General features: G+C 31.5%; 1 protein-coding gene across 2 annotated transcripts; it reads right to left on the bottom strand.

Annotated features, from left to right (window-relative positions):
* On the bottom strand, positions 1-27,445 carry LOC139523945 (copine-8-like). 2 transcript variants are annotated; one of them, XM_071318382.1, is made up of 22 exons: positions 27,315-27,445; positions 26,560-26,647; positions 25,773-25,876; positions 24,776-24,815; positions 23,408-23,481; positions 20,373-20,401; positions 18,094-18,122; positions 17,572-17,675; positions 13,211-13,315; positions 12,516-12,557; positions 12,091-12,169; positions 10,212-10,265; positions 9,655-9,716; positions 8,929-9,081; positions 7,846-7,918; positions 7,237-7,364; positions 6,674-6,776; positions 5,037-5,094; positions 4,508-4,581; positions 1,897-3,655; positions 1,002-1,638; positions 1-303 (listed from the first exon to the last, which is right to left on the bottom strand). In XM_071318382.1, exons 1-20 carry the CDS (start codon positions 27,380-27,382, stop codon positions 3,050-3,052), a joined length of 2,073 nt encoding a protein of 690 aa, XP_071174483.1. In that variant the 5' UTR covers positions 27,383-27,445; the 3' UTR covers positions 1-303; positions 1,002-1,638; positions 1,897-3,049. The 2 variants fall into 2 exon arrangements, with proteins under 2 accessions (XP_071174483.1, XP_071174493.1); XM_071318392.1 differs by having other exon boundaries at positions 12,091-12,166.
* Positions 27,446-27,976: the final 531 nt, after the last annotated feature.

The raw sequence follows: 27,976 nt of genomic DNA, 5'->3' as shown, positions 1-27,976 counted from the left end.
TTCACTAAATGAATTTATTAATATATTGTAAATATATTTTATAACATAAATAACAATTAAAATGTATAAGATATCAACATTTAATACAAAGGCATAGAAAAAATTAATAGACATGTAAAAATAAGATATATTTAAGAAATGGAAATCTTTCCAGAAGCTTATATTCTCTAAAAATGACAGATTATACCATTTATTCTTAATTGAAGCTTCAGAAGGAACAGTTAAATCTTTGCTGTGTTCTTGGTGAGCAATTCACTGTCTTGTACCATTTATGCCACAAGATATGTAATTTTATCTTACCTCCTATACATTTCCAGGAATATGATTGGTTAAAAGCGTCCGCGTGCAAACCGTGTATATTTGATATTAGGTTAGTAGGGAGGCGGGGCTTATCTCATACACGGTTAGTAGTGGAGTTATGTCCCTTTATATTCCTTATTAGGTAAGAAGGGGGCGGGGCTTATTTCATACACGGTTAGTAATGGTGTTATGTCCCTTTGTAAAAACAAAACGGTACTGAGAAAAATTCTTAAATGTTCCAACAGACGAAGAAATTGATGATTAAGATTGAAACAAATTCATAAAACACATTTAAACCTTACAAGTCGTTATTGTTGGCATCTGTTTTTGTAGGATCAATGGAAGTATTTTCTTAGCGCTAACAGTATTGAAGACTTGCTCATTTTGAGAATCACTAGTCTTAATTTCACACGTTCAGATAGTCGGTAAGATAAATTCGTTACATAGTGTGCTAGTGACGTAATACGGTATATATGGGGTCAGTAAATTCCATATGGGGAATCTGAAAAGTGACATTTTTCGGCATATTTGGTAGATTTTTCATATTTGAGCTTGAATTGGATCGTTTTTAATGACTAAATCAGTTAAAATCTTTCACATAAACTAATTGATTCGAATGAAATAAACACTTAAGTGTTTAAAAAGTGGTCAAAATCTTTCGTCAGATGAACCTGAAATTTGAGGCCAAAATCAGTCCTTACTGGACCTACTCCTTTATAGTTTAAATGTTAAGAAATAAAAAAATAAAAAATTAGCATGTGGTAAAGTATGGAATTACATAAGAACCGTACATATACAGTAATGCCAATGTCAATCAATTACTTTAGCTTGCCTTAGTCATATACAATTTTAGAGTACTTTACATGACTCAGAAATCAACCAATTAAAATGCCAGATTCAATGCTTTAAGCACACCTTTTGTAAAATGAGTACTGAGCAAAACTTATGACAGAAAAGCAAAGTCTAAAAAGACAAAGAGATTCTGTAAAAACAACCAATATTTATTTAAAATGCCACTAATTGTTATACATTGTATCATTATTTTTTTTTCAATACTTTATAATTCATAATTTCAGAAGTATTATATTACAGGTTATATGATGTTTGAGCAACAATAAAAAAAAAAAAACAAAGAAAAATTCTGAAATTGAAATCAAATGTTTTTTTCTGACCTAAAATATACAAAGAAGTCTTTGCTTCAACATTTTTTCCTCTCAATTTTGTTCATAAAATAGGCACATGTAAATCAGATATAGAACTTGATATATGAACATATTGACAATAGCAGATATTATAAATAGTCTACATGTTTGAGATTGAAGCTCATCTATTGCATACCTGCCTACTGTCACTATTTGCAGGGGATTTCCCCCATGGAGGCGCCTAAATAGAAATTTTGAAAGAGCAATCTTTTCCAAAATCTTAAACAAAACAATTAATAATACAATGGCTATAGTTATAAAAGTATGAAAAAGCCAAAAACTACATAAAAATTCATTTGAAAACCCCCTTGAAGTTTTTTGAGAATTACAACAGCTATCTTGCACGTAAAACCCCCATGGACATTTTGAAAAGTTGGCAGGTATGCTATTGCACATTTGTAACTTATATGCGGCTAAATATAAACTAAACTATAAAAGTATGAATAGTTGATAACATGTGAATGATTTAGCAAAATAAATTAACAAAACGAAAAAAAACTACAATAACAATTTTCATATCAATCACAAAGTAAAAAAAATATTTTAATGTAAATGCTTTAGTAAATACACACAAATAGTTTTTATTTAAAAACAAATAATTAGTATGGAATTTAAGCATTACTGTTGTATCTGTTGATCTAATGAGGTAACTAAAGTTTAAAATCTATGAAATCTTCTCTAAAACCTAGTACAAAACAAATAGTCCTTTCCAACATGGGCAAGCAATAAAAGCAAACTACTTTTTTTTATAAGCATAACAAAATATAAATAATGCTTATAAAACATAAACATATATTTCCAGCAGTCTCAGGGAGTTTGGGGTATCACAGCTGTTTTGTCCTTAGTATATAAGGGCAAAATTGTTTGATCTGGTTTAACATTTTTGAAAATCTGCTTACTTTTAATTAAAAAAAATAGAACATTTTATTAACATGAAGTATAAGTAATGACCTTTTTTTCAGAACAATTATATCATAAGCAGTTTTCATTTATTAAGCATTGATCATTTCATTAAATCACCTAAGTCTAGGGAACTTATTTTAGTTTGTCGAGTCTAAGGAAAATCAATATGATTTTTCAAAAGGGATTTTTTATGCTAAAGGGATAAAAGTCTCTTAATTTAATTGGATTTTATATGGCACTGTGTTGCACAAACCCTGCTAACATATAACTAGCTAATTCAGACTTCATTTTTATACATGTTTTGGGTATTGCCTAGACAAAATGTAGATGACGTCATTATAAATTAAGAATATAGAAGGCATTGCATATCATTAGAGTATCAATGGACATAAGAGTACTGAAGTTCTGGTTAATTCCTTAACAAAATAAGAACTCAAATTATTATACACAAGTTTTATGATGTATAAGTTATTTCTGTATTTTTTTGGTCTAATACCTATCATTTTTAATATATAGGAAAAATTAATACATGTAGCACAAAATAACATCCATATACCATTACAGACATTTTAAAACTTTAAATTTCCACACATTTGTGTATAATGTAGTTTTGTTCAAGATTCTGTTTTAACAAGGACTGTCTTCTATGGAGGTGGTGCGGATGGCATACCAGTTTGACCCTGTGAAGGATATGGAGGTGCACCACTTTGCTGTGTGCCAATTTGACCCTGTGCAGGATATGGAGGTGCACCACTTTGCTGTGTGCCAGTTTGACCCTGTGCAGGATATGGAGGTGCACCACTTTGCTGTGACCCAACTTGTGGTGGAGGAGGTCTTCCTGGTGGTACTCCTTGGCCTTGTGGGTAGGGTGGAGCACTACCTGATGGTGCTCCACCCTGACCTCCAGGATAAGGTGGTCCACCTGGAGGTCCACTTCCTTGTGGAGGCCTTCCATTAAAGCTTGCTTGGCCAGGATAGCCAGCTTGTGGCATTGCCTGTCCTTGACCTTGAGGATATCCAGGTTGACCTTGAGATTGCTGAAATGAAGGTGGTGGTTGACTAGGAACATTTGATTGCTGTCCTGGAAGTTGAACGTTTGCTTTAGCTGGTTTTGGTTTGACACCATGAGCTTTCATATATTGAATTATTTGATCAGGTATTTCTGCCAGTACTTCTTTAGCTAATGCTGCCTGTGAAATATTCATATTACTACCAAACTTCCCACCAAGAAAATCTCTAAATGGAACAAACTGAAATAAAAATTCATATTTTAGAAAACATATTATAGAATAAAAATGAGCATGCTCAGATACCCTAAGAACTCATATAAATGTTATTTAAGAGTAGACCAACAATAAAATGAGGAGGTTTACTCGGGGTCCAATTTGGTCTAGAAAATGGACTGATCATAAAAGCAGGTGATTTTGTTGTAAACATAATTGATAGGAATGCACAAAGTACAAAATGTAATATTTTTGAAAAATTATAATATGCAGTGAAGTGGTTGAAAGCTACCATAATTCCAACTTCTACCAAAAATAACAAATTTACATATTTTCACCCATATTTCACAGTGGAACATTGAGCATATGCAAGAACCACAAACATTTTGTGTTGTTTTAGACATTGTTTTAAATTATGTAGTTGGTTCTTGCAAGTGCTCTTTGGTTGAAGATAAAATCAAAGCGCTGGATAGCACCTGTGGAAAGTTTGCAATGGTAGATGTGTATCATTACAAATATGTTGTAGATGTGTATTATTTGAAATATGTACCTAATCACAGCTTTGGTGTTTTTTCCTAAACCATTGTCTCATCAGCAATTATCATGTTTGTCATGTAAAATTTTGATAATTTCTATTAGATTTAAAATAATCAAATATACAGAAAGCTCTGTAAATTTGTTTCTGTGCTCATTCTATGTGAAGGACCTGTGATTTAGTTTTTTTTTATATTTGTGTTTAGTAAATTGGATTATTACTAATTAAGCAGTTAGTTTTCTTGTTTGAACTGTTCCACATTATTTATAATTTTGTAGAAGGGTCTTTTTCTGTGACGTCACATCATAAATGAAAGTCTTCACACAAAGTGTGTGTAAACTTACCTGAACAATGTCTCTCACTGCGTATTTACCATTAGAACATAGTCTTCTATCATCTGCATCTAATACATCCATAGCTAAAGTAAAACGAATCATTTTCAAAAAACATCCTACTTTTTTGGTTTAAAGAAAAAAAAATAAAGCCATCAATTTGAAGGATTTAACGTTATAAATGGCAGATCTTTCTTCTGTTTAATTCATATAAAACTTGACTTGACTTGTCATGGTTTAGAGCTTGACTTGACACATGTCTATTGTTGACAACTGTATTTTATCCCTTTAGATGTCTTTTGTTTGTGACTTTGTATTGGTGTCTAATTGACATATAACCATATCTCTTTCCTTCATCTTACTTATTTGACACCTTCATCACATAAATAAGTATGGCAAAGTTACTGACTCATGAACTAAATTTATTTAAAGATATTTATGATATTGTTAATTTTTTAATTTTTTTTCAGAGGCATAATTATTTCAGTCACTAAGCTGCATAAGTCATACTACATGGTCAGTCAGGCAATACAAATCTTACCATCAAATTCTGCATTACCAACTCCCACAATGATAATAGACAATGGAAGATTGGAAGCCTGAAATTAAATAAATACTTGCAGTAATTCCTTAAATCAATAGAATTCAATCTTTTAGTGTTGAAGTTACTTATGGACCAAGAGCCAAAATGTTTGCTTAAATTCTTAAAAGAATGTGCATATACCATAATTTTAATCTGGTGGGAACACCGACCATGTGGTTATTCAAATAATAAAATACAAGATCATATGAACACCTTTTCTTTTGTCAAATGTAAAATACAGTTTTGTAAAATAACGTAACATGTTTGTTTAAAAGTTATTTATATTTATACTTTGAAGAAAAGGTAAAATTTATTTTCTCCAGTATGAAACATGTGTTCCTTTCACTAAACAAAAAACATGGTTCCCATTGTGAGTAGAAATTTTACCCCATATTGTAATTTCAGAATACCAATGAAAACAAGTGAAACTGCGAGCTACTGCTCACTGATGATACCCCCGCCGCAAGTGGATAATATTAATAGTGTAAAAATATGCAAGTGTTCGGTAAACAGGAAGTTGTCAAGTGATGAATCTGTAAACGCATCACACGGTATAGCTGACTTATATAAATCCTGAAACCAAATTTCAGAAATCCTTGTATTGTAGTTCCTGAGAAAAATGTGACGAAAATTTTCAACTTGGCTATCAGTGTAAAATCATACAAGTGTTCGGTTAACAGGAAGTTGTCGAGTGATGAATCTGAAAACGCATCACACGGTATAGCTGACTTATATAAATCCTGAAACCAAATTTCAGAAATCCTTGTATTGTAGTTGCTGAGAAAAATGTGACGAAAATTTTCAACTTGGCTATCATGTGTAAAATCATACAAGTGTTCGGTAAACAGGAAGTTGTCAAGTGATGAATCTGAAAACGCATCACACGGTATGGCTAACATATATAAATGTTGATACCAAATTACAGAAAGGGTGGATGTGTAGTTCCTGAGAAAAATGTAACGAAAATTTTCAACTTGGCTATCATGTGTAAAATCATACAAGTGTTCGGTAAACAGGAAGTTGTCAAGTGATGAATCTGAAAACGCATCACACGGTATGGCTAACATATATAAATGTTGATACCAAATTAAAGAAAGGGTGGATGTGTAGTTCCTGAGAAAAATGTGACGAAAGTTTCATGGGACGGACTGACTGACGGACTGATGGACGGACTGACGGACTGACAGACAGAGGTAAAACAGTATACCCTCCCTTTTTTAAAGCGGGGGTATAATAAATTACTATCAAAGAAGGTCATGCTCTTTATCACAGAGAGTGTTACATATGCAGTAAAAATTGGTGGTGTTCTATGTCATGGAAAGAGTTACATATGCAGTATAAAATAGGTAGTGCTCTATATCATGGATAGATTGGTTCCCTTCAAACTGACCTAAACACAAAGGTTTTCAGTCAATATGAAGAGGGGTTTCCCCTTAAACTGACCTTATCATAAACTTAATACATTGTTGACACTGCCATCACGAACAGCATGCCTAAGTCTTGATTTTTTAACTTCATTAAGTAAGACAAAAACTTATTCTTGCAGTTCTAAAGGTTCCCTAAGCAACAGGATTTAAAACGTAGATTATAATTACCTTAACAATTGATTCAATAGTATTATGCAAATCTGTTATGACTCCATCTGTTAAGATCAATAATACAAAGTAATTGCTTCCATCCCTATTGGTCTCAGCAAACCTTAAAGAAAGATAAGAAGAAATACACTTTATTGAGAACATGTAAATAAATAAACAAACAAACTTTCTTTTTCTTTAAGATTTCAAATTTTGTAACATGATTTTTGGTTTAAAGTTACATAGGCTACAAAATTCTAAATGACACCAATCCACATTGAAATCTGATAGACCATCTGGGCAATATAAAATGTTAAATTTCTGACAAGGTATATTTCTTGATAGTGTTTGTCTAGATTTAAAATATTAAAAAAAACTTCTTAAATGAGACAAGCAGTGCAAGAACAAAGATTTGCTATTGTTTTTGACCACTTTTATTATCTCTAAAATGTTTACTCCACATCTTCTTCAAGCCACATTTCAGAGGGTTTATCTGAAACTTATGCCACAAATTGAAATTGCAATATTTCATTTATATAATGTGCCTCCTACATGAATATCATTACCAGATGATTCTAACCTACCTAGCTACATGATTAATGACTGGTGAAAAATTAGTTGGTCCATATAATTGCACTTTTTGTAGAGCATTGTAGTAAGCTGATAGTATTCCCTGAAGTCCAGCACAGTAAGGGTTCTGGGGGTTAAAGGTCTGAAAAAATAAATTCAAAAATGAATAAGAAAATCCTACTACCAGTAATTTAGTGGTTGTTGTTTGTTGCATTTGCTGCATATCATATTTGTGTTACATTCATTGATTTTACATAATTTGAGATTGGGCCATAAGTTTTATCATTTGAATTATTTTATATTTATCATTTCAGGGACTTTTATAGCTGACTATAGGATATTGGTTTTTCTCATTTTTAGCCATACAGTAACCTATAACTGTTGTTTTGTTTTTGTTATTTGCTCTCTGATGGAGAGCTGTCTTATTGCCAATCATACACAATCTTATTTTTTTTTAATGTTTACATTCTACTGTATCTACATAGTACAACAGGCATTCAATTCACTTCAGATTGTTTGATGGGGTTTTTTTAAAAGATCAGATCTTACAACATTCAGAAGGAATCACTATTATTTACTGGTATCTTTGTATTCAAAATAAAAAAATAAATTAACTAACTAACCAATGGAAACTCATGTGATACTGATCCGTCAGGGAGTTTTGCACCAAATCCCAGCACAGGAAACTGCTTATCACTGAAAATATAAATATATTTATAATTTATTTAGAGTTATTACATTTCTTCTGCTTGGACATGATATAATAATATTTTACATTTTTTCTTATAAAGTTTAGTACATGTACTTGATTTTTTTTATATCATACAGATAGTCTGCTTGCAATCTAAGAATCTTTTGGCAAAAAAACAACTAGAAACAATGACATCTTTAATATCTGAGTGCACAAGTTTAATTTGAACTTCCTTTGTTTGAAAAATAAGGTTTTCTTAGAGGGATGAAATGTGTTAAAAAAAGCATCATTTTTTTGCAGCACATACAAGCTGTCAATAACAAAACCTGTAAAATTCAAACAAATATTCTAACGCCATAATCCTGAATTATCTGATTGATATGGATTGAGATAATGAATGTATTTACCTGTCATAATCCTGAATTATCTCCCTTACAGCCTGAATGGCTGCCAAGCATTGATTTGATTGATATGGATTGGGATAATGAATGTATTTACCAGTCGTAATCCTGAATTATCTCCCATACTGCCTGATGACTGCTGAGTATTGATTTGGTTGATATAGATTGAGATAATGTTATGTATTTACCTGTCGTAATCCTGAATTATCTCCCCTACTGCCTAAATGGCTGCTGAGTATTGATTTGGTTGAAAGAGAAAGAGATAATGTAATGTATTTATCTGTCATAATCCTGAATTATCTCCCCTACTGCCTAAATGGCTGCCGAGTATTGATTTGGTTGATAGAGATTGAGATAATGTAACATATTTATCTGTCATAATCCTGAATTATCTCCCCTACAGCCTGGATGGCTGCTGAGTATTGATTTGGTTGAAATTGATTCAGATAATGTAATGAATTTACCTGTCATAATCCTGAATTATCTCCCCTACAGCCTGAATGGCTGCTGAGTATTGATTTGGTTGATATGGATTGAGATAATGTAATGTATTTACCTGTCATAATCCTGTATTGATTTGGTTGATATGGATTGAGATAATGTAATGTATTTACCTGTCATAATCCTGAATTATCTCCCCTACAGCCTGAATGGCTGCTGAGTATTGATTTGGTTGATACGGGTTAAGATAATGTAGTGAAGTGGACTGTGATGGGTTACCATTGGATGCTGTGAAGTCTATTGCAACTGTGAAATTTAATGATGTTCTAGAAAGAAAAATATATATATATTACCATAATACAAACAGAAGTAAATAACATATTAAATTCTTTCATACATATATTTCTTTAACAATTTAAACCAGGAAACAAATAACAATTGGACAGATTACTTCATGTGCTTTCTTGGTTACACATGGTTGTTATTTGGTTATATTTATTCCAATTTTCACTGAAGATCCCTTCCCAAAATGCTAACTTGTTCACGTGTAAACTTTTATTGCAATTTTGATTCTTGGCCTTCCCAAGTAGAATACAATCTAACCAATGTATTTGGTATGTCATTCATTATTTTGTACATAAATCAGGTCATTAGTTTTCCTGTTTGAATTGTTTTACATTTTCCATTTTTTGGACCTTTTATAGCTGACTATATTGTATGGGTTTTGCTCATTGTTGAAGGCCTTACGGTGACCTATAGTTGTTAATATCAATTTCATTTGGTCTTTGCTGTAGAATTGTCTCATTGGCAATCAATAAATACCTTCTTATTTCAATATTTGAAACATACAGATATCTATTAAGTAATGATTATTGAATATAGTCTCTTTAAAAACCTACCCTCCTTTCACATAATCAAGGAATGTGGGATTTTGTTCTATCTTGCAAGTGAGTAAATGTACCTAAAAGAGATATAAAAATAATCAACTTCACTGATATTGAAAAATAAAAAAAACTTTAGATTTTAACACAGTTAATTATTATGAAAAAAACATGTAAATAAGACAGCAATTCAACAACAAAAAAAAAAAAAAAAAAAAATCTTCTACTCATTTTTTTATTACAACAGACCAACTTTAAATATCAAGTAGCTTCATTGAATTTGACATGAATTGGCCAACACTAAATGGAAATGCTGAGTAAACCATTTCTTAGCCTCTAGATTCATTTATTTTACATTAATACCAATTTTCATGGATGATGAAAAATTGTATTTTTCCTGGATATGTGATTTTGTGGTTTTGTCAAAGTCTGTATACAAGCCTATTGAAAATGTGTTCTTTTTTTAACATATCAATTTTTTTTAAAGTATTGCCCATAAAATAAATACAAAATCAATATACCACAAAGAACAATAAATCAACAGAAATTATTTGTATATGATTAATTTATTATACCTGTCCTGAATTCTTATATCCCCTTTTCTTAGCCTTTTTCTTGGGATTAATACACTGAAATAACAAAGATTATAATTTATAGAAAGCAGTATAATTTGAAAAACATTTTGATGATAAATAATATCAAATGCTCTGAATAAGTCTATAAAATGTTTAATATGATGTAAAAGTAATCATTTTCACTTTTTCAAGTTGTCTGCAGATATGTGAAAAATAGTGTGAACAAACATCTGTGTTTATGATGGTATATATACCATGTTACTTAAATGACCAAAAGTGGAGAAATATAACAGCATATGTTAAATTATGTATTATACGACTGACAATAAATTCAATACGGCTTGCATATAACGCTATATAGGGACATAACTCAAGAACTGTTAAAGTAATGCTATTCAAATTTGTTTGTAATCTGACTCAGTTTAGTGGTAATAAGCATAGTGTATATGTTTCATAACATTAAGTTGATGCAAACTAAAGTAAGAGAACGGAAATGAAAAATTCTGAATTTTTTCATTTGTAAAGGGGCATGACTCTAAAATGGTAAAAGCTATGCCACCAAAAATCAAACTTGATCTGTGTTAAGTGGTAATAAGCATTGTTGTTAAGTTTCATAAAATTTGGTTGATGCAAAATAAAGTTACAGAAAGCAAACAAATGTTGGGATGTAGACTGACAAGGGTAAAACTTAATGCCTCCTCTGCTATGGTGAGGGCATAAAAATATCATAAAACTTTTTCTAGATATTCTTAAATAAACTTTATGGAAAGGCCATAAGTTTCAAAATATAAGCTTCATAGACATCATTATCATAAAACTTCCAATTATATAAAAAGCTTTATTATATACTTAGTAGTAAATACAGATAAATTGTATGTGTAATACAATCAATGGCAAGCGTGCTGTATCAGCCACCCATGATGATATCTATATCAGCACGGTTGCAAAAGCTTTATCACACCTTTAATCTGTATGATGTCACGTCATCGATTGCAGTCACTGTTGCAAAGGCTTTATCAAAACCCTAATCTGTATGACGTCATGTCAAACCTATAATCTGTATGACGTCATGTCAAACCTATAATCTGTATGACGTCATGTCAAACCTATAATCTGTATGACGTCATGTCAAACCTATAATCTGTATGACGTCATTTCAATCCTCCTTATCTGTATGACGTCATGTCACATAAAAAACATCTACTTGAGATATATGTATATAATAAAGTGTATATGATATGGCTTTTTCAATATCACACACCGTATCAACCCTCAACCAATATAATCCCTCGAGCAAAGCTCTTGGGATTATATTGGTGTCTCGGGTTGATACGGATGCGATATTGAAAAAGCCATATGATATTCTCTATTAATATCATTCAGATGTTGTAAAGAAAAAAAAATAAACAAGCATGTTACTGTGGATTCATTAATATTGGTTGGATACCAATTTTTGTGTATTTCATGGGTACAGGAGAACCACAAATTTAAATTTTCAACGAAATACAATGAAGGTCCAGTAAGACCCCTTTTAGGCCCCAAAATATAGCAGTTTTACAAAATTGTTTTAGTGACTAAATCAGTTAAAATATTTCACATAAACTAATTAAATCAACTGAAATAGACACTTAAGTGTTTAAAAAGTGTCCAAAATCTTTCGTCAGATAAACCTGAAATTTGAGGCCAAAATCGGAACCGGACCCACTCCTTTCTATAAAGTTGTATCCAGACTTTTGCAGAACCAAGAAATCACACATCCACGAATATGCAAGGTTTCTGCAATCCACGAAAACTGGAACCCACGAAAATAAATGAATCCACAGTATATTGGTAGTCTATAAGTAAAACTAGTAGTCGTGTAAAAATCCTATTTACTTACATCATAATCATTATCTGGACATTGTCCTTTCTTTAACATGTTCATATTTGTTGTGAATATTCCTATCAAATCATGGCTGCTGAAAAATATATAATCATGTTATCCATGGTTGAAAAGGAATGAATGAAACTGATGTTATATGTCCATATATTTATATTTTTTATAAATTACAAAGTGAAACTTTTGTTTACAATCTATGGGTTGATAAAACTCATTCCTTTTATTTTAATAGATAAACCTCTGATAAATAGCTATAATTTGAAAGTCTTTCTTTTTTTGAGCTAATTATCTAGTGTTCAACTCAGTTAAAATCTAAAATTTGAAATAAATACAGTAATTAAAAGGGTGATATAATAAAGGAAAATGAGCAATGTAAAATGACCATGTGACCATTTGAATGACTACATAATAAAACAATATCTTACCTCCCATCACTGTCCCAGTCATAACATTCTACTTTGATAGATCTAAAAATACATATTACTTTTTCATTGTAACCTGTTAGTATGGATAGAATAGGTCTTTTTTAATCTATTTTTCATTCCCATCTTAAAAAGTTGAACTTGCATAGCAATATTTGATTGAAAAAGAATAAACCTTTTAACAAATATTTGAAAACATCTAAATCTTAATGCACTATGTATTCACAGTATAAATAATCAGTGAAGTAAGAGCCTATATCATTTTCACTAATCTAATAGCCAATGAAGCAAACTTTCATGATAAAACAGAACTTGATGCAAAAATGCAGTGAACCAAGTTCTACGTCACTTGGTCTCTAGTAGAGTTGTCTCATTGGCAATCATGCCACATTTCATTATAAAATTAATATTTTTCTTTGATTCATTTAAATACAAATATTCAAAAAATATTTCTTTCAGCTATGTTAAAAGAGTTATGAGTGTATTATTTATAAAATATCTGTGGTGAACAATTTTTTTTTCACAAAAAAAATATATTTCCAAAAATATAATATAGAAAAAAAATTATTGTTTACCTGTTTTTCATAAACATGTCATAATAAACAATTAAGTCCAAATCTTAGTACTATCCTTCTTTAACTCATATGAATAATAAAATAATTAAATAAAAATAAATAAAATAGTTCTGAAATATTTACCTGTCATAATCTCCATTACATAATGTCCGCAGTGGTATTGAAAAAGGTCGCCATGTTGGATTGAGAGTATTCTTGATCACTTCTGTCTTATGCACAGCTGTCCAACTGCAATAAATCAAAATTTCATATAACCCATGTTTAACATATAGCTTGGCAAAACAGTCAATAGTAATATATAAGACATAAGACTGGTTGATGTCTTATATGTTCAATAACATGAAGAGGATTAAGCAAGAAAGTAAGACTAGTTTTTAGCTATTTTTGTCCATTAAACATTCTCCAGTTAATCCTGTTTTTTCACTACTAAATGGAATTATAAATCTGACATCAAAACAGTGAGTTTGTAATGTTTTAATTATTTCATAAATTGCTACAGGATATGAAATGGAAAAAAAAATTGCGTTTTAAAACTTGAAAGCATTATGTATGCTGCATTTCCTGAAATTTTAATAATATATATCAGATTTTTGTCTATTGTTCATCATCCTCAATAAATGCATGCAATAATTTCTATCGCGTCTTTCATGATATTAAATGTAAACTTTAGATATAAATGTCAAAAATTTAAATTTCATTGATAATGCAGTTTTAATCAATTGTTGGTAATTTACCAGATTTCAATGCATATGTATTACACAGGCATCAGAAATGAGTTTTTTGCTTTTATCTAATCTTATATTTATATTTGGTATGGAGTGTATATGAGATGTGCTATTCTAGAAATACTAGTCAAGACTACAAGAATCTGTATTGTATGTGTTATGCACATTGTGTAGATAGCACAGTTATTATCTACTTGTACAAATTGCTAGCATAGACATAATTTACTATATATGTCTGATGGAAATATTGAATGCCAGTACATCTGTCAAGTGAAAGTTTTTACTCATTAATAATCCATTAAAAATCTTAATATATGAAGATGCAAATGGATTTTGAAAGATTGCAGTAAAGTGACACAGTGCTAGGATTATAATGAAATTGTTACCCTGTTCTGAAATTGAAATAGAAAACAACATACAAAATCAAAGCTTATGAAAGCATCAGCAATTAATGAAATACTTAAAGTGTCATTCAAATCTTAAGAACAATAAATAAATGTACGCTTATACTTGTTATTAAAAAAAATACAGCCTTGAGAAAAGTGAATCATTCAGACTTATAAGACAATAGCCAGCAATATATAAGGACTGTTCACATATGAGAAATAGCTACAATGTTAACAAAATGCACATAGAAAGAAATGTTAACTTGTATTGAAATATTAGCTTGGTAAACCTATAAATGGGCAAAGTTAAATTAGTACAGAAACTTAAAGTTTGAATATATATATTTACTATGAATTGACAAGCTGAAAATACAAAACAATTGAAAGTCAGTGAAGCCCTGTCAGCGTTTATCTAGGTGTCTGTCAGAAAAGACGTCAGTGTTTATTTAGGTGTAAGTCAGAAGCCTTGTCTGTGTTTATAAGGTATTTGTACCTTGTAACTCAGATGCATTGTCAGTGTTTATTAGATGTAAGTCAGAAAAGCCTTGTTAGTGTTTACGTTGGTATTAGTCAAAAATCTTGTCAGTGTTTTCTAGGTGTAATTAGCTGACATATCAGTGTTTATCTAGATTATTGCAGAAGCCTTGTCAGTATTTAAATATGTGTAAGTTAGAAGCCTAGTCAGTGTATATCAAGGTGTAAAAATCAGAAGCTTTGTCAGTGTTATCTATGTGTTAGCCAGAAGCTGTGGCAGAGAAACCCTGTCATAGTTTATCTAGTTGTTAGTCAGAAGCCTTATCAGTGTTTGTCTAGTTGTAAGTCTGGAGCGTTTTCAGTGATTATCTGGGTGTAAGTCATAAGCCTTGTCAGTGTCTATCTTGGTGTGGGTTGGAAGTCTTGTCAGTGTTTATCTAGGTGTGGGTTGGAAGCCTTGTCAGTGTTTATTTAGGTGTAAGACAGAAGCCTTGTCAGTGTTTAAATGAGTGCTAGCAAGAATCCTTGTCAGTATTTATCTAGGTGCAAGTCAGAAGCCTTGTCAGTGTTTATCTAGGTGTTAGTCAAAAGCCTTGTCAGTCTTTATCTAGGTGTTAGTCAGAAGCATTGTCAGTGTTTATCTAGGTGTGAGTCAAAACCCTTTTCAGTATTTATCTGCATATCAGTCAGAGAAGCCTGGTCAGTTTTTATCTATGTGCAAGTCAGAAGCCTTATATTAGGTGTACGTCAGAAGCCGTCCATGTTTATCTAGGTGCTAGTTGTTAGCCATGTCAGTATTTATCTAGATGTTAGTCGTTAGCCATATCAGTGTTTATCTAGGTGTTGGTCAGAAGCCTTGTTAGTGTTCATCAAGGTGTTTATCAGAAGCCTTCTCATTGTTTATTGAAGTCAGAAACTTGCCAGTGTTTATCTAGGTGTAAGGTTAGTCAGAAGCCTTGTCAGTGTTTATCTACGGTAGTTGTAAGGTTAGTCAGAAGCCTTGTCAGTGTTTATCTAGGTTTAAATCTGAAGCCTTGTCAGTGTTTATCTAGGTGTTAAGTTAGAATCATTGTCAGTGTTTATCTAGATGTTGGTCAGAAGCCTTGTCAGTATTTACTCGGGTGTAAGTCAGAAGTCTTGTCAAGTGCTTATCTCAGTGGTAGACAAAAGCCTTGTCAGTGGTTTTTTTAGGTATAAGTCGGTAGCCTTGTTAGTGTTTAATAGGTGTAAGTCAGTAGCCTTGTCAGTGTGTATCGATGTGTTATTCAGAAGCCTTGTCAGTGTTTATCTTGGTTTTAGTCAGAAGTCTTGTCAGTGTATATCTGGGTTTTAGTCAGAAGTCTTGTCAGTGTATATCTGGGTTTTAGTCAGAAGTCTTGTCAGTGTATATCTGGGTTTAAATCTGAAGCCTTGTTGGGTGTTTATCTTGGTTTTAGTCAGAAGCCTTGTCAGTGTTTATCTTGGTTTTAGTCAGAAGTCTTGTCAGTGTTTATCTGGGTTTAAATCTGAAGCCTTGTTGGGTGTTTATCTTGGTTTTAGTCAGAAGTCTTGTCAGTGTATATCTGGGTTTTAGTCAGAAGTCTTGTCAGTGTATATCTGGGTTTAAATCTGAAGCCTTGTTGGGTGTTTATCTTGGTTTTAGTCAGAAGTCTTGTCAGTGTTTATCTTGGTTTTAGTCAGAAGTCTTGTCAGTGTATATCTGGGTTTAAATCTGAAGCCTTGTTGGGTGTTTATCTTGGTTTTAGTCAGAAGCCTTGTCAGTGTTTATCTTGGTTTTAGTCAGAAGTCTTGTCAGTGTTTATCTTGGTTTTAGTCAGAAGTCTTGTCAGTGTATATCTGGGTTTAAATCTGAAGCCTTGTTGGGTGTTTATCTTGGTTTTAGTCAGAAGCCTTGTCAGTGTTTATCTTGGTTTTAGTCAGAAGTCTTGTCAGTGTTTATCTTGGTTTTAGTCAGAAGTCTTGTCAGTGTTTATCTTGGTTTTAGTCAGAAGTCTTGTCAGTGTTTATCTGGGTTTAAATCTGAAGCCTTGTTGGGTGTTTATCTAGGTGTTAAGTTAGAAGCCTTGTCAGTGTTTATATAGATGTTGGTCAGAAGCCTCGTCAGTATTTACTCAGGTGTAAGTCAGAAGTCTTGTCAAGTGCTTATCTCAGTGGTAGACAAAAGCCTTGTCAGTTTTTTTTTTAGGTATATGTCGGTAGCCTTGTCAGTGTTTAATAGGTGTAAGTCAGTAGCCTTAGTCAGTGTGTATTGATGTGTTAATCAGAAGCCTTGTCAGCATTTAAATAGTAGTTAGTCAGAAGTCTTGTCCATGTTTATTCAGGTGTAAATAAGAAGCCTTGTCAGTATTTATCAAGGTGTAAATCAAAAGCCTTGTCATTGCTTATATGTGTTAGTCAAAATACTTGTCAGTGTTTATCTAGGTGTTAGTCATAAACCTTGTCTGTGTTTACCTAGGTGTAAGTCAAAAGCCTTGTCACTCATCACTTGTAATTTTGTTTGAAATTGATTTAATAATTGTTATGTTTTAAAAAAAAAAAATATCAAGTCATATTTGTTTACCAATATGATACAAGCCAGTCTGAGAGTTCCTGTTCAAGTGACAAATTATTCAATCAACACAATCAACAAAACTGTCTTTGTTTAAATGGAGATATTTATCCGATAAATTTATCAATTACACTATGAAACTGTCATGTGTTACCAGTGTCATTCTGCGATATCTTTAATCTGGTACGGTTATTTTGGGGAGGGGGAATTGATTTCTTTTTTGTGCCCATTTTTTTCTTGATATCAATGTAATATATTTTAAGTATAATCTTGCAGAAAGGAGTCAACGTTAATAGATATAATCCATGACAGTTCATGACATACAGGTGGGATGTATCAATTATGTTTTACCTGGTATCTTCATTTGCCTTGTAAAAAATCAGGAAGGGATCAGACTTGCCCAGAAAATCTTTCTTGTCCAATTTAGTAGCATTAAAATGTAATGTTGCTGACTCCTATCAATAACAAAACAAAATATTCAATATATCTTCCACATTAAAATCTTCTCAATCCCATTTTTGTGTTTAAATGACTTCAAAACTAGAAGAATTTTTTTTAAATAAATCTGAACATTGATTTGAATATAAAAACTGAAGGAGTAAACCTCGGTATGTAGTAAATACAGTAAGTATAATAACAAATAAGACCACTATACAAACTCTGTACATTTTGGAGATATTATAAATTTATGAACAGAAGGTGCAAGTGAATTATTTTTATTTTATTTTATATGAAAGATTCATAATTTCTGTCAAATTTGTAAAACTCAAAGTTCTTTTTATACTCCCCCCTTCTTATTTTGTGTCATGGATGAATACCCCATATCCTTTGTTTTTTTATTATGATAGATCAGATAGCCTCAAAATAGCTAACCTTGCAGGAGCTGACCTCTTCTGCTCTAACTGAAAGTAGAAATAAAGTGCACAGCTAATTAATCATGTGTGATTACAGAGGGATTTTCAAATTGAGTGCTTGAACAAATTATAGAGTAGACTGTACAATGCTGAAACTATGTTATGATACATTCACAGGTTGTGAAATGAATGGGCTCTTATGAAATTGTCAGGATTAACTACAAAAATCCTGTTAGGAATTTGGTAAGTGTTTGGATTTCAATTAGTCCTGAAGACCTCTTTCTTATTTGTGTAATCTTTAAGAGTAAAAGCCTAAATTCACATTGTCCAGACTATAAAACTTGACTTTACTGAAGTTACACACTTTCTAATTTTCCAGTTCAGTCAAAAGTGTGAACAAAACTTGTCCATTTTAGTAAATGATATATACTGCTATATATACTTGTTGACATTCTGCAAATACATGACATATTTGAGACTGGACATTTTAAGGTGTAACACCACAAATAAGGGCCCGGCCATAAAGCACATACCAGAAAGTAGTACCGTACATATTTAGCACAAAATAGTTCCTACGCATGAGTGTAACTTTCAAAATATGTAGAATATTTAGGTATTTTTGGTATGAAATGAAAGCTAAGGACTGGTGATCATTGTATAACCCTTTTGGACTTATAATTTTGAATATAAAAAAAAATGCACCAAATTTTATAAAGAGTGTACATTTTGTGTTTGTCAGATCTGAAGTACCTGTTTTGGTACATCTGAAGTTCCAGGAACCAGCTGTGCCATTAAAGGAATGTTGATTTTTTTCAGTACAAGACACCATAAAGTGTTGCTTTGACATGCAATGATTGACACTTTATTTGAACTTAAAACAAAAGAGGTGTGCCTGCTTGAAATGGAGGAATTTAACATAGAAAGCAATGGGACCATGAATTATGGTGTACTTCCTATTACAAGGAATCATCAGAAATCCAATTTTTAGAAGTTGTACCTATTCCAATGAAAATAAGTCAAATTTGATGTTAGTATTCATGTTCAATCATTTTTGTGGTGAACAATTCTGTTAATGGGAAATTTCAGCTCTTAAATTGGCTATACTAAGGTATTTTAGCCTTTTATGGTCATGCAACATGCATGCAGTTAAGACTTGACTCCAAGTTCTCATTTTGCATTTTTTGTGATTGTAATCAATAAAACATGTATATTATGACTTAGTACAAAATAGCTTTTGGTCCAATAATCCTGTTTTTTTTTCTAGTTTTATTGTTTTTCTTTTACAATCTATGCAAATGGTATATACTCATATAAGAATTCCAAAATCTCACTGTACATGCAATTTTTAACCAGTTTATAAAGTGTTGCTTTGACATGCAAGGATTGCCACTTTATTTGAACTTAAAACAAAAGAGGTGTGCCTGCTTGAAATGGAGGAATTTAAAATAGAAAGCAATGGGACCATGAATTAGTGGTGTACTTCCTTAAGCAACAAATAATCAATCGTTCTTTTCAACAATTAAGTTTAGAAAAAATTCTACTTCTGTTGATAATTCAAGCTATGCTTCAAATATATTCTAAACTACTTAGTAACAATCATTTGTTATTCCTTATCACATGAATGTTTAAAATAAAATTGAGAAAGCAAATGGGGAATGTGTCAAAGTGACAACAACCCAACCATAAAAGCATTGTTAAGGTGGCTCGGGCCTATTCGAAGTTTCTATCAGAATCTTTTTGGTTATTTTATTCTTTAATGAAAATGAATCAAATTGGTCGAAAAAAAATAGGGGGTCACGGACCATTTAAGCTCAAAATTTTACTTTTAAACAGGTATGTAAAAGGGACCATTTTTCAATGAAATGATAGGCAAAATAGAGGTCTTGACATATTTTTATCGGAATATTAAAAAAAAAATTCTATGACAATTGGTTCAAAACTGTAATATGAAAAGCTGGAATATAGCTTCAAAAAATGAGCCAATAAAAAACATAGGTCACCAATAAGGGAAAAAAAATATTTTGCCTTAAACCCCAAATTTTGGCGGGAAAATGGTGAAAATGGGTGAAATGTCATTTTGACACGGATAATAACGAAAATATTCTATAAGTCACATAACTACAATGATTTAACATTTCTAATCAATCAAAATATTTAAAAAAATTATATCAAATTTACGACAAATACTTTTGTAATTCATGCGTGATGTTATGCGCAGTCGAATAGTCCCGAGCCACCTTAAAGCTGTTTAATACATCTCCTTCAACACAGACCTATCCAATTATGTTCATATCTTACCTGTAATTTGTCCCAATCCTTTAATACCTCTGAAATAAGAAGTTGAGACACATGATGCAACTAAAAAGGATTACGCTCTAAGATTTTTGTAGAAAATTGAACAACAAAATATGTTTCTCAGTGTTGAAGGCCTTTTATTTCTTACATTCACTTCATTTAAACTTTGGTGAATAGTTGTTTCATTGACAATCATACCACATCACCTTATTCTTATAATGAACTGTAAACTGTGCAGTTGTCAAAACAAAGCCCTTTGTACTATAAAATTTTCAGTTAAAATGAATCTTCAAGTCTGTGTTTTTATATTTTGACTGATGAGGAAAACTAGACTAAGGTTTAAAATTTCAAAGAAGTCCAAGTCTTTTCATTAAAGGAAAACTTCGCAAAAAAAACAAAAATTGATATTATGTTCATTCTGTTTAAAAATGCTCAAATTCATAGATATTAAAGTTTTATTCCGCTAGATAAGAGATCACCATCTATTTTAAATTTAGAGTATCAATTTTCTGCGTTCGGCCATTTTGTCTTCTTTCCCGATTAATAACAACGATATGTCTATAAAACCACAAAGAAACAAAACTACAGTAACCGATGTAGTCGTAATTGCGTGTCGATATCTTGTCAATCGTACGGTTGTTTTATCCGACTAACTAACTTGATATGGAAAATATTCTTATTTTTTCAAATTATCATGGTCTGTTATTTTTAAACTGTTGATATTGGAATTAGTGAAAAAGTCAAAGTTGAAATCATAAATAAGTGTTCCGTGAAAATTGTTTTCGAAAATCTAATTCGTTCATAATTCTTTGAAGTAATAAACTTTATTCAAATAAATTCTGATCTTCCCTCATCTGATCACCAGCATGGCTAAAGGTATAACTCCCAAAGGTATTGTGAGGGGTGTGAGGTGACACGTCCAGGTATTCAAGCGATTTCCTGTCGGGCTTGCAAGTTCATGCATCGTTTCACTTCTGTAGGTATTGATCAGTGTACACGGCCGATAACTTATAACTATCCATTTTGAACTACATGTATCAGGTGTATAATATACATCTCTGTCTTGCGTGTCCGAAAGTGATATAATATACTAGTCATTACTTAACTCATACGCTTGTTTATAAATTACATTTCTGGTGTAAACAATATTATTTATAAAAATATAAATAATACCCAAAAAAAAAGATTTGAAGAAATAAAAATCTATTTACATATTTTTTCCAAGGGTTAATTTGGGAAAATGTAATATATACTTGTTGTCAATAGTAAAGGACAGATTGGAACATACCAGAAATATTGATTTTAAAAAATGTACGCACTTGTCGACGATTAGTTTATACGCCTGGATAGAAAGTTACGGAACTATAACGCAATTTTAGATATATACATTGAACATAAGAAAGAAACATACATTTTGTGTAAATTGGGGTAAAAGTTTTGTAAATAGACTAGTCCACGTATGCCAACAGTATGTAATCAACGAATTCGATGACATCAGGCCTCTGTTCAATGGGCAGTCCCACAATAAAAGTTCAATTTTCACGTAATACATTTTATATGGTTAATTTGTCAGTTTCCTGCCTCAGTTCTGTGTTTTTTCTGGGTACTTTGGTTAACTTTGCCAATAGACTATTGTATACCAAAAGAATAAGAAGAAGAGAACCAATTTGATTTAATTACAGGTCGATATATAACTTGCTTTGGTCCATCAAAGTTATGAACATAGTAAAATCACAGATTTATATATCAATTAGATTGTTCTCGAATAAAGGAAGAAATTCGTCATCATCACAAATGTTCCGACATTCATGTAATATATATGCAACTGGACGTACACTAATAATCCCCAAGGGATGTGAATATTTTCTAGGAAATGTATTGAGTATTAAAGTTTTAAATCAATTTCGGGATTTATTTTCTTTCTTGATATTCAATGACAGCAATTTAAAGAATAAACTGCTTGTCCGCTTTAGGGGTATTCTTGCCAGTTGAACAGACTTATAATTACATTCAAAAATAGGGAAAGATGACATTAAATTCGTTGTCTTCTGTTTTTAAACATCGTTGGTCAAATAGCTAAAGAAAAATACGTTGTGAGACGAAGACTATTTTAATAAGGACGTTCCCGATTATGAATAAATTTGGTTGATGTTTTTCACACTTGAAAAGAATACCTATTCGTAATTTTTTCGATTCCATTCCAAGAAGATCCTTAAATTTCCTGTCAATTTTTTAAAACATCTTTTTTTCAAATAGTGAAGTAGATGTCACTGAATGATGATCAAAAGATTAGAATTACATAATGCTAATCTTTTAATTACCTTGAGTTTAACTACGCATTCAACATTCACTAAGTGTCACAAATTAATACACATTTTATTTCCACAGTACAAACAAGTGAAAATGTTTGCTGGAATGAAGCAAAAAGTTTAGAATACAAACATGTATTTTTTAATACACTATCGATCATGTCAGTTATATGTTTGTTTAAAGTATTTGTAGAAAAAATGATAAAAATGTTTTATTGTATTATTTACTTTAATTACTAAAATTCGTATAAAAATAATCCACACATAAATCCTACACTCTAATTTAAAAGTTGCATGGCTATCACTTACTTTTCGTTGGTTAATAGCTACACCAAAAGTCGTCGATGCGCTTTAAATAGCGTTATTAGATGGTTAACGAACAAGACTTAAATGAGATTAATTTCACTCCCGACATGCAGCAAGACTTAAACTATGTCACATAAGTCAGGAAGTTTGAAGAAATAAAATTATTAATTCCCAATTTTCTTCTTTATTACTTTTCATATCAAAATAAAACTTGGTGAATATGTTTTTTATGGTATTAAGAACATAATAAGATGAAAAGTGAAAAATAACGAATTATCCCTTTTAGTAAAAAATTCTCATGTCGTCACCTTTAAAAAATTTATATCTTCCTTTTCCCTGTTTTTTATAAACTACTATAAAATGTATTCCAGACACAAATACATGCAAAGTGATGAGCTGAATTCTTATAAAATATCAACTTACTCCAACTTTTTTTCAATCTTTCCACCAAGCCCCACAATTTCCCCTAGCGTGCACTCAAGTCTTCCTAAAAAGTCCTAAAATACATATTAATAAGTTTTAAAGAAAATTTTATTTTATATCATACAGCACGTCACATTTTAGATCCTGTCAGAAAATTAGTAATGAAAAAAATTAATACAATATATATTAATAGTTGTTTAAAATTTGTTTGACTCGCATAAATTGGCTTACTAACAGTCAATGCAACCTCATTTAACAACCAAATTTAACTAGTTTTGATCTACCTAGTACATATGTACTGTCAGGAAACATGAAAGGAAGTACTGGTACATCATTTTGTAATTACATTTACATATTATGTATCTATTCAAAGAGGTATAATTACACAAAAATTTCATTTTTATTTTGTTTTTAATAAAAGTTGTTTGTTCTCCTCTTTATTATGGCAGCAGTCCTTTTGCACCAATTACTATTTTTCAGGGGTATCATTTGCGCCAAATTATGTTTTCCAAATGTCTCAATTGCGCCAATATTCGGAACTCATTTGCGCCAATTTACCTGTACATATATCTATCATAAATATTATTGATTAATATTCATTCTTATTTTTGTATCATTTTTCGTGGTAGTAGCAATAACTTACGTTGCGTCAAATGCATTAGACAGTCCATGTACAGAGAGTGCAGAAAACTTATTGATTTACTGAATATTTAATACAAGTTAGGCCAAAAGAGAAGAAAATAGAAGCTTTTGCTGATAATGTTTGAGCCACATATATATATGTTGATGACACAGTGCTTTGTACCCACCATCCGTATGGGCTGAAACTCTATCTACCGCAAGACGTACCAGCAATGGAGCAGGCATTCCACAGGAATTATTATAAACTGTTTTATGCATTTCATCCTTCAATGTTTTTTTGGGTTTTTTTTACAATAAATTGAAGTTACAACCAACTTCATACATTACATTGGGAAGTACCCATGCAGCAACATTTTCCGTGTAAAATGCTTGTTCCAAGTCCGAATAAAGGAGAAGGGAAGTCATATTATCTTCTAATTGGCGCATTCGTATGTTTTATTTATGGTGCAAATGATACCATGTAATTTTAAAACAGGTGGCGCAAACGTAGCATTGGAGATAAAAAGTTGTGGCACAAAAGGACGCATTGTTGGCACAAAAGGATCCCTCCCTTTCTTATAAAGATATCTCTGTAAATGAATATTAATGACAACGTGCACTCTGATCAACTCTGCAACAAAAGGTGGCACATTCTGCCTTTATTACAGAAAACATCTAGATCAAGGTATTAATCAAATGCTGTACTAAAGTTATTTTAAATTTAGGTTTAGGTTGTTTTTTACTCACCTGAGCTTCAAGTCTAGAGCTTGGGGAATCAACATCATAACTGTAACAGAGAATGCAATTATTAAAACAAAATATTTACAATTGGACCAAAACAAATTTGAATAATACTGAAAATAGAATATGATATCACTGTTAATAATACATGTAGCTATCAACACAAACTGTATGTCTATTCTTTTTGATAGGTGCTTGTCTTTTGTTTTAATATTCATAATTAATCTGTGCTAAAAGGCAACTGGCAGATGTATTTCATTGATATCTAGATTGAGAAAACAAGAATGTGTCCAAAGTACACGGATGCCCCACTCCCACTATCATTTTCCATGTTCAATGGACCGTGAAATTGGGTAAATAATCTAATTTAGCATTAAAATTAGAAAGATCATATCATAGGGAACATGTGTACTAAGTTTCAAGTTGATTGGACTTCAACTTCATCAAAAACTACCTTGACCAAAAACTTTAACCTGAAACTCCTATTTTCATTTTCTATGTTCTGGGGACCTTGAAATTGGGGTCAAAAGTTTAATTTGACTTTAAAATAAGAAAGATCATATCATACATGTAAGCAACAAGTGTACTAAGTTTCAAGTTGATTGGACTTCAGCTTCATCATAAACTAACTTGACCAAAAACTTTAACCTGAAGCGGGACAGACGGATGAACAGACGGACGGATGGACGCATAGACCAGAAAACATAATGCCCCTCTACTATCGTAGATGGGGCATAAAAATTAAACAATAATTAATCGTTTATGTTGGTACTACAAAGTAAGTTGACAAGAATGGACCCCCCCTTTTTTTTGACGATCAATGCATTTGAATGGGGACATGTGGTTGGACCCCCCTTTATCCTGGGTTGGGAACCCCCCTTTTTAAAATGGCTGGATCCGCCCCTGGTATTCATATACAAATTATAATTTGTAATCAGACATCGGTCAATGTCAAACACTGACAATACTTTCTCATGTTTCACCTGTATAAAAGTTTACTTACATTTCAAATTTCAATTTCTGTGATTCTTCAAACATGAAATTCATCATAAATTTCTTGACAAAATCTGGATTTAAGCTGTCTTTAATCATTTCTGTTCTTCCAAACTGAAACAAATTACAATGTATACTGTTAATTGTAAATTGTTAAAAAAAAACTAGACAAGGACAATGATCCCCAAATGTTAAATTGGCATGCATATGTAAAGTTCAAAGAATCCAAACATAAGATCAAGTAGAATGGGGTGTTGAAGTACATCTTAAATTGCTTACATTCACTTTATCTGAACTTTGGTGGACTGTCAGAAAGATACATTTATGCCATATCCAGTTATGATTTATTCTATTATTAAATTTATTGTTGTTGCTCCTTTCAAACTAATTAACTTAAGTTTAGCACATTTAATTACAGGAGCTAAATTTTAATTGTTAAAAATACAGAAAATTACATGGTAATTAAGGTGGTACTTACCACTACAGGGAGATGACTCTCTAAAAATCAGCTGAATGTTTTAGTCAGCTTCAATTGTTCATAATAATGTGTGTGTAACCTACTGCCATTTGTTGAATATTAAAATCAATTGAATGCCTTTAAACATACATTTTGTACATGTCATTAACCCCTTCTTATTCTCCTTCAATTTTACCTTCGAACTGTTTACTGGCATGTGCAGCTGATACTTTAACTTACCTCATACCAAGTATTTGTATGAACATGTTTGTTTTATAACTTTAACTTACCTCATACCAAGTATTTGTATGAACATGTTTGTTTTATAACTTTAACTTACCTCATACCAAGTATTTGTACGAACATCTTTGTTAGATAGAACACAAATTGGATCTGACTTTGAAAATGCATCTCTGTCTTGTAGATTTCTAAAATTAAAAAGAGCAAAAAATGTATGTGTTACTGTATATCTTAAATATCATGCTATGACATAACATGTTGAATACATTTTTTTTTACCTTTCTAGTCTGAAGGGGGGGGGGGGGTAGGAGGGGTCCTGATCTTGGAATCACAGGCTTAAAAACATGAAATCCTGAGGTCCCAAATTTAAATAAATTTAAATCCCGACATCTCGACATACTAAAAAAGAATTCCCGGATCCCGAATGGGTCAATCCCGAAATCCTGATCTTAAAAACACCCAATCCCAGAGTCCTGATAAAAGTCCTATCCCCCCTTCTGATGTTTTCTTTTTACTTATTTTGCTAAAAAAAAATAAAAAAAAAGTGAAGTCAATATAGGACCAGTAAACAGTATAATGTCTCCTGTACATTGGAAAACACTAATTTGATTTTAAACACATCTCTATATTTCACAATAATATGTACATTTTTTTAAAGTAGAGTCTATTTGTTAGGGTTGTTCACATCAGAACTACGCCTTCCTGTTCCTGTATCTGTACATCATCTTGTCCTCCACTTTCTCAACTCTATATATAATTTGTACGAGATCAGCGGAGTAATGACATTTCAAATAATTAAGTTCAAATGTATTTCAACATTAAAGTCTAGTATGTCTACCATAAAACAATACAAACCGACAGGATACACTGATTTCAACTTGAGTTGAAGGAACCGCAGCTGTCCCTGGCTGGAAATTCGCCATAATTAATGGTCAGACAGTTTTCTCGGGCTTTTCCTTTGATTTAAATGGTAAGTATAGAGGCAAAAACATCGAGAATTACGGAAAGGACACGATTCGTTTCCGAAGTATTTCTTAAATCTAAAATTGTATTTCAAAATGTGCGAAAAATCAATCACATCTATGTAAATCTATGGAATAATCCATATTATACTTCCATGGCAATACAATTATAAACATTTCTCAGAAATAAGATGACGTTTTTTTCCAGTCAATACCGATATTTATAGATACTTTGAAATAACCAAGGACACTAGATCGGCATGCAATAACCACAGGCGCTTGGGTCTATGATACAGATTTTTTTTTTTTTTTTTTTATTAAAATATTCAATTTTCTATATTTATAATACATATCTATCACTTCTGTGCATGTCTCACCTAGTTTCGAGTGATTTAAACGACCCAGAGAAAATACCCAATTTTACTATCCATACTAAGTGTACGATTTGACAACACTAATATATATATATTATATATGTCAAGCGGAACGGCTACAGTACAGGCGATTTGGTGTCACGATATCTCAGTAGCATGGGTTCGAATCCCGCGCTGCGAG

Source organism: Mytilus edulis, chromosome 1 (assembly GCF_963676685.1).
Source record: "Mytilus edulis chromosome 1, xbMytEdul2.2, whole genome shotgun sequence".
Taxonomy (NCBI): Eukaryota; Metazoa; Mollusca; class Bivalvia; order Mytilida; family Mytilidae; genus Mytilus; species Mytilus edulis.
This window is presented reverse-complemented; position numbering and strand designations above follow the sequence as displayed.

Bases quoted from the DNA above. Each gene is read 5' to 3' on its own strand.
- LOC139523945 (XM_071318382.1), bottom strand. From the start codon at position 27,382: ATGGCGAATTTCCAGCCAGGGACAGCTGCGGTTCCTTCAACTCAAGTT. The intron at 24,816-25,772 runs GTAAGTAAACTT...TCTCTGTTACAG, and splicing joins CAGAAATTGAAATTTGAAAT to TTATGATGTTGATTCCCCAA. The intron at 7,919-8,928 runs GTAAATACATTA...TTATATTTTCAG, and splicing joins ATAATTCAGGATTATGACAG to TGATAAGCAGTTTCCTGTGC.